This window comes from Scomber japonicus, chromosome 3 (assembly GCF_027409825.1).
Source record: "Scomber japonicus isolate fScoJap1 chromosome 3, fScoJap1.pri, whole genome shotgun sequence".
Lineage (NCBI taxonomy): Eukaryota > Metazoa > Chordata > Actinopteri > Scombriformes > Scombridae > Scomber > Scomber japonicus.
In genome coordinates, this window is record NC_070580.1 from 16,398,221 (window position 1) to 16,406,365 (window position 8,145).

The 8,145-nt window shown below is 39.1% G+C and overlaps 1 protein-coding gene across 1 annotated transcript; it reads right to left on the minus strand.

The window, feature by feature from the left end:
* Nucleotides 1–354: 354 nt before the first annotated feature.
* gpr25 (G protein-coupled receptor 25) lies at nucleotides 355–1,585 on the minus strand. Its single transcript, XM_053315498.1, has one exon. The coding sequence runs from the start codon at nucleotides 1,583–1,585 to the stop codon at nucleotides 479–481; it is 1,107 nt and encodes a 368-aa protein (XP_053171473.1). The 3' UTR covers nucleotides 355–478.
* Nucleotides 1,586–8,145: the final 6,560 nt, after the last annotated feature.

An 8,145-nucleotide genomic window follows, 5' to 3' on the forward strand; every position in this document is an offset into this window, starting at 1 on the left:
TATGCAACAAATCAGTTATACTGCAAATGTCAAGATGATTTACAGCAGGAAATTGATACAATGGTACTCTACTAATGCTGTTAAATGTTAAATTTTTATACAAACCTAGTTTTTATGAATGTCACTGATGAAAAGACATCACTGGATACTCAGTCATATATCAGTATCATTGCACTATATGAATAAGCAATATAGACAGCATGTTCAATGAAAAATAAAGAAAATACATGACAAAAAAATATTTTTGTCTTATTTAACCTCTGACTGAAAACATTTTATTTAAAATTAAATAATTACAGTAGTTCAATGTACAACAAGGTATTCAGAACTTCAGAAATGTCCATCAATTTTTAACTGAATTAATCTATGTAAAGATGTTGAACATTACTCTGATCTAAAGGCTCTCATTATCAGGATTACTTTAATTATTTGTCACACATCACAGATATGAAAGGATGATAAAACAACTTTAATACCTTCAAAAATTAGAGTCTGTCTGAGTTCTCCCACCAGCTGCCCCAAGGCTCTCTGAAGTGCCAATGTTGGTGAATGAAGCTGTAGAGTTTTGAGTGTTCAGCAGCATTGGCTTTCCCAAGAGGGTCTGGCACAAGATCTTTACCCGTTGTCTGAAGTTATGATCCAGGAAAAAGTAGATAGCTGGATTTACACAGCTGTTGAGGAAGGCCAAACAGCATGAGATGAGTAGCCCGTTTTGTTGCCATGAGTCAGCTTCACAACTCACATTTGCATTTGAGAGCTGCAAACCAATTCTGATGACTTTGAAGATGTTGAAGGGGAGCCAGGACACCACAAAGGCCACTATAATGGAAAATACCATCTTGAGGGAATGTCTGCGGCGGGCCTGAGCTCGAGGATTTGCAGCAGCAACACAGTGCTTGTTCAGGTGCATGATGATGGTGCCGTAGCAGAGCAAGATGATTAACACCGGAAAGACGAAGGTTAGGAACACCATGGTCAAGCTCAGGCCAAGAAACGATAATGAGTTATCTTCCATACAGTAGGATGAATTTTGGATCTCCACCACTCGTCGGTACTTCAGGGATGGAACGCCAAGAAACAGGGAGCTGAGCCAGACTGCAACACATGTGGCACGAATGCACTTACTGCTCCTGAGATATCTCGAATCCATCAGTTTCACCACAGCAAGGTAACGATCAACACTCATGCAGGTAAGAAAGAAGATGTTGGAGAAGCGGTTCACAGCTATAATGTAGCTGCTCAGTCTACACAGCTCGTCCCCAAATTTCCAGCAGTTGTTCTGGCTGGCAGAGATGGCCCACAGTGGCAGTGTGAAGACAAAGATGAGGTCGGCGAAGGCTAGGTTGATAATAAATGTGTCCACAAGCCGCCCACCTCTTTTCCCTTTGCTGCCCACGACAAAGATCACAAAAAGATTCCCAAAAAAGCCTGTGAAAAATATGAAGAAATATATTGTGGGCAGAAAGATGTTGAGGCCAAAAAGTTGTGCGTCTGGGCACTCACTGAACACAGAGATGTCTAATTCTCCATTGTCAGTAAAGTTTTCTCCATAGTAATAATCATACTGTGAAGTGTAGGTCTCCATTCTGAGAGAAAAGATCGCTGACAGGCTCTGCAGCACAACTATTGTATTGCAATGGGGAGGTTGATCTATGTACCAAGTCAACATGCTGCTACTTGATATTATGCGTGGTAACCACAGAGAAAAACAGGACCTATTTCTGCTCTTCCTCTTTGCTGATGTTTGTGATACTGTCCTGTCAATATCCTGTTGTGTGTAATTTATTTAACACTAAATGTATTTATATGATTATATTTACACCAGAAAATTAATAGAATTGTACTCTACTAATATAATTAAAATGTTGAGGATTTTCATGCAAACCCAGTTCTTATGAATATTACTGCTCAAAAGATGTCTGTGGATACTCACTCATATATCAGTGTCATTGCACTTCATGTGTAAGCAATATAGGCAGCAAGTGGAAAAATAAAGAAAATGCATGACAAAAAACATGTTTTTTTTTGCTACTTAACTTCTAACCAGACTTAACACCAGTCAATTGAGGACAGTTTTTGCAATTGGTGACAAAAAACGGCACCCTCAATTGGAAAAAAAATGATTTTTGCGTCAGTGGTTGTGGTTAAGGTTTCTACGAAATAAATATAAGTCTTATGTAAATACTCCAAAACAGGTGCGTGTGTGTGTATGTGTGTGTGTGCGTGCGTGCATGTGTGCGTGCGTGTGCATACAGCCACACTGTCGATATTTGCTCACGCGTGAATGATCACATTTGCATTTTAAACATAGTAAGCATAATACATATTCCTGTTTAATGTTGCTGCACATCTTCTCTATTATCAGAGCATATGAAATGTATGTGACCACTAGGGGGCAGGTACGATTTACTTCTGTTCTACATGTGGTGCCCTCCTGCCTAAATCAGGCTGACTGGTTGTGCAGCAAATGTCACCAATCCTCTGCAAAAGAAATTGTTTGCTTCACTGAGAATTTCTCTCTCATTAGTGAAAACATGTTTCTAGTTCAAGTCCGGCAGGAGGAGGCCGAGTTATGAAATCTGATTTTAAGTGCAGCTGTCAGATCCACTCCATGTATAAACTATTAATTTGTTAACATTTCCTTATAAGTGAGTCTCACCGTGTTGTTGTACAAAACCAGTTTTAATAGCTTTTGAATATTTTGTACCCAAAAGTTTGACGCACACTGAATGTAATGTGCACTCTCTGTTCACCTTTCTTCTGCATCACAGGCAGTACATTTTGAAGCTGCAGAATTTCATGAGAAAAGGAAATGACAAGTGAGTTTTAGCCTCAATGATACAGTCCTGTGTTAGGACATCAATACTGCTTCTGGTTTAAATGTACGTGTCACAGAGTGAGGAAGTGAACTGTTTTCACTTACATAACTTAAGATTTAAAATATACTAATATGTCTCATGTCTTTTTCAGTAACATTTACTTCTCACTGACACCTGGGAGGTGATCATGGACTCACCATCGAAGTCTTCTTCCCTTTTTAGATTTAAACTGTTTTGTGTTAATATTGACTCAGTTTCACCTGTCAGGCTGAAGATTTGAGACAATGACATTGTGGGTACAAGTCGTCTTTATTACTATTTGCAGAGACCAAGCTGCATTGTATAAGAGAAAGTGAGTTTGGAGCTATTTATTGATGAAGACCTGCAGCAATTAGTTTATTAGTCGCTCAACAGAAAATTAATCTGTAATTATTTTGATAACTGAATAGTCATTTTAGTTTTAATAAATTATTAACATTGCATAAACAACTTAACAAGTAAATAATCGTAATTCTGTTTCTCCATAGTTTGATTTTACATGTTTTTCCACTCCAAGATCCAAGAAGGGATCCCTCCTGTTTGTCTTTTTGAGGTTTCCGTCTTTTCTTTATCCCCGTTAAAGTTTTTTCGGGGGAGTTTTGTCTTATCTGAACTGACTGAGGATAGACAGTGTCATATGTTGTTGATGCAAATTCATGATTTGTGATTTTAGGCTACATAAACACAAAGTTGACTTGACTGATCTGTCAACTTACTGCCAGGTAGCTAAACCCTGAAAAGAAAGAACTAAGGAAAGTAAAACTATCACCCACCACAGACATATTGCTGCTTCAATATCCTGAGTCAGCAGCAGATGTTAGTCATAATGTGATGCACAGATGAAACTGTTTTTCTTCATCAGCTGCATAGCATAAACTGTGAAAACCACGGAAACATTGACATTGACATACTGTGAATCAGCAGCTTTACTAAATAATGCACTGGTACTGTCAGAGCTTACACCTTCTTTTTTTTCACAGCATTGACCCCTGCTCATTGTGACAATAGTCCTCCGTGAAAGATAACAGAGTTTGACAGGACAGAAAGGGCTTGGGTAAACATAGCCATTGTTATAGAGAAGCAAACTGTTATTACAACTACCTCCTCATCACAGAATAGACCTCAGAAGAAATGAACTCTGAGGTCCAGCTTGCAGCTATTGTGCTGGAGCCGGGAAGAGTGAGGTTGGAGGACAGAATACATCTTACAAGAGCCGGCTGCAGAGGCCGGAGAACACCTCATTGTTCTGTGGGGAGTTTCAGTTAAGAAAGCACGGGGAATGAATGACCTCCTTATAGGATCCCTGCTCCACTTTTCTAGCATTGTGCTTTATTCAAACACTCCTTTACTTTGTAGTGTCAAGGTGATGTGTGGATATACTCATCACGCCAGAAAATCCTGTCAGTCCTCATTGTTGGGGTTTAACGTCGTTCTCCCTCGCGCTCAGCTGTACCTTTTCCTTGAAAAAGTTTTAATTATTTCTTCTGCATTCTTGCTGCTCTGTCAGTGGAACGCTACATTCCTCTCCTCGAATAAGTGCTGTCTCACTCCAATTGAGCAGAGTAAATGTGAGAGCCAGTGAATGGAGCAGCCTCAATAGGAGAAAATAAACAATTGCATTGGTCCATGGGTGCAGCGGGGGAGAGCGGATGAGAGGAAGGGAGAAAGGCCTCCCTAACGTGCTAAGATTCCCATGGATACTTAGTCCTTTTTCTGTTTAAAGGAGGATCTCGTAAAGTACTTCAACAGTGGATGATTTCTCTTTTCCTTTTACTCTGTTTTTATTTGAGGAGAGAAAGGGTGGTATGTGTCAGTCAAGGTGATTGTTAGACATTTGGTGGGGGGGGGGGGGGGGGGTCACATGCACACATGTGCGCACTCGTATACACACACAGACACACACCACACACACACGTACAATTTGCTCCTCACTTGTCGAGTGCAACTTCCAGAAAAGGAGTCTATTGTTTGAGTGTGAAAGGTTCTTGTTTTAGCTGTTTAACTAAATCAAAAGTTCCTTCAGCACAAAGGATTTCACAACCTCAGTCCTCCATTCTGCGTCATTTTAAGTGGTATGGGGCTTTTAACTGTTCCCTTTTGTTAACAAAAACGTCACCATTTTAACCCACTTTCCTCATCCATCGTGCCTTATTTCTGCCTTGATTCAAGTTGATTTCCTTCACCTCACTTCTGATTTACAGATACACACCAACACGTGATCCAATAAATATCCACATGGCAAGACATATACAACAATACAGGGAGTTAAAGAATGGAGATTAATCGGTCACAGTCACAGTTTGCATGTAATTATTAAAAATGTCCAATAAAAAAAACAATCTTCTGGCACTTTGCCTCATCACAAATACTGACTTGTCATGAAACAACTACTGTCAGGTGTTTGTCCCTCCTTTATCATGAGTTTGAGTGTGTGAACCCCACCAGTGCAATATAGGAGAGTTGATATCAAGTTAGAGAACACTTAAGTTCTGGAGAAAATGTGTTTGTGTTTGCTGCCTGAACAAAAACTCCAAATCTGTATCACTCATGTTTTGTGATTGTGATATCCAGGCGCTGGTACACAGTTATTGCTAGGTGGTTGCAATAACTGTGGTCTTAGACACTGGACACATTAAGTGGTTTTTTTAAGTTGTTTGGTGAGGTTGCTCAGGTTTTCCTATGTGTTGTCTGGTAGGGGTGGGGGGCTCACAGGTGTTGCAGCTGTGCTTCCTTGCTCAGGTGTTTTGGATGATTCTGGGTGGTTGCTAAGGGGTCCAGCATGGTTGCTATGGTGTACTACATATTTGCATTAGTCACAGAGGTAGCACAGTGTTGGTAGTAGCAGCAGTGGCCATGGTCAGGTGGTCACTAAGAGAGAGGACTGGTTTTACAGTCCAGGTGTGTGTGTGAGTACAATAATTGAATCACATTTGCTTTTGTTCTGAATCCAGGAGTTGTAATTTTAGCCCTTACATTGTTGCTCAAAAAGTATGTTCTCATTGTGTAGACTCTTTACTCAACAACAGACATAGACAAAGATTAAGATATACAATTTGAATTCATTTTGTGTTTACTGAGTTTATATTGCAAAGACACAGCAGTATAAAAAGTGCATCTGTGTCTGATGAAAGGTGATCAGTTACACCATCAATATCCAGGTGATTTGAAGGCCTTAAACATCATTCATGACCCAACACATCCTGGTTACCACCAATCCCAACCACTTCCCTCTGGCAGGCGATACAGGATAATTCAGTCACACACTACAAGACTGAAAAACAGCTTTTTCCTCCAAGCTGTTAAACTAGTTAAAATGACCTGATCCCCTCATCCCACTACAAATCAAAACTCTTTTTGTGTAATAGTATAAAAGTGTGCCTTAAATTGGTTCAATTGTTTAGATATGGCCTACTGTTACAATAAGCATTGCTGCTGTTTGCTGTGTTTGCACCTTTTTATATTGCATATTGCACTTTATTGCCCTTATAGATTATCATTATGATTTTGCTGACGTGTAAACAGAAGCACAACAAGCTCAACATGTCAAACCACAATGCAGTGAAGAAGCTGAAAACGTTGACTGGCTTGTTTTTAGGATGAGAGCTAGAGAAGCTGTGGTGTAAAAGTGATTAAAGATTATAGAGACGGCACAGTAATTAGTGGAAACGAAACTACAGATAAACACAGCAGAAGGTTGACCATTTTGTCCTTTATTTCTTTCACAATTTGAGCTTTTATCTAATATGTTTTTCTTGTATCAGTCCTTTTCTTGTTTCTGTTTGAATGACTTCTTAGCAATGCCCTTTTTTGCACTTAAAATCAAGAGAAATCATGGACTTGACATAAACCGAAAGGTTTCAGTCATAATGTTTCTCCTGGATTGAAGATTATCTCTCCATCTCGAAGCATTTAGTAAACACATTGACTCAACCACTCAGAGAGGGGTCATGTTTCATCCGCTGTTGACTCCACACGAGAGCTAAATGAGCAGTTTAAGAGAAGACAGGAGAAGCATGTTGGTCAGTTACCCTGCGGCTGGATCAGGTGTGTGTTAAGGGGGACTATGATGGTTAAATGATTGAATTAGAAACCCATTATTGTTGTTGTGCTGTTGTGCCTGACAGCTGGTGGCAGGAGTGTGAAAGAGCAGGAAGCAGAAAACTTTACAAAGACCAAGCTGATTAACTGAAAGTAGGCCGACTATGTTTTCAGGCTAAGATTGGTCCTCTGCAGGTCGTTAAAGGATAGGTTCACAGTTTTTCAAGTCTGTTTTAAAACAATAGTCAGGTACCCAGATAGACACGTTTTTCTTTCTGTAATCCTGTTCATACCAACCATTAGAAGATCCCCCCCACATGTATTTACAATGTAAGTGAATGAGGACAAAATTCACAAATGTACTAAAAGTGTATCTGAAGCTTATATAAGGCTTCAGCAGTCCGAGTTGTATCTAGTGGATATCTGCAACATTTATGTCTCTTCAGCATCAAATTCCCCTGTTGTGTTTTCCTGTTGAGCTGCAGTGGAAGTATAGTAACAAAGAGGGACTTTGACACTAAAGCATCTGTAACACTGAAAGATATCTACTTGATTTGATTAATTTGGACAGCTTTATAGTTTTATATTAAGTTGACTTGACTGTGGATTTTGGCCCCATCACTTACATTGTAAGTGCATTATGATGGGATCTTCTGATGGTCATAATGAACAGGAGGAATGATTACAGACAAACATGTTTCAATGTTCATTTGGGCACCTGACTGTTGTCATAAGACAGCCTTTGAACGTTGTGAACCTTTCCTTTAATTTACTCCACTTTGATATGACACTGTCCTGCATATATAAAGAAAATAACTGTAGATCTAAAACGGTTGAGACGCAACATGTTACATGATTTGTTATATATTAAACTGATAATATTCTTAAAAATATAAGATAAATCCTGCATCAGCATCTAAAGGCAGGAAGTTGTTCTAGTCTAAATTTAAAAGTCCATTTTCATACTGATAACACGTAATTTTATCAACAGGCACCATCTGACTATGAGATTGCATAAAACATATCCAACCTTGCAAATGTCTAACCATCAAAGTACAAAAACTGTCTCAAAACTGTTGTGACATGCAATTCATTTCTGTGTTGTTCAGTCAATAGTTTAATAAATGCTAGATTGACGTAATTATCATGTCATTACAATGACCTATCTTAGTCTAGACACCAATGAGGCACAAGAGACCTTTGCTACATCAACATTATTGGCATTGGGTCATAACATTTTATAGTTTTA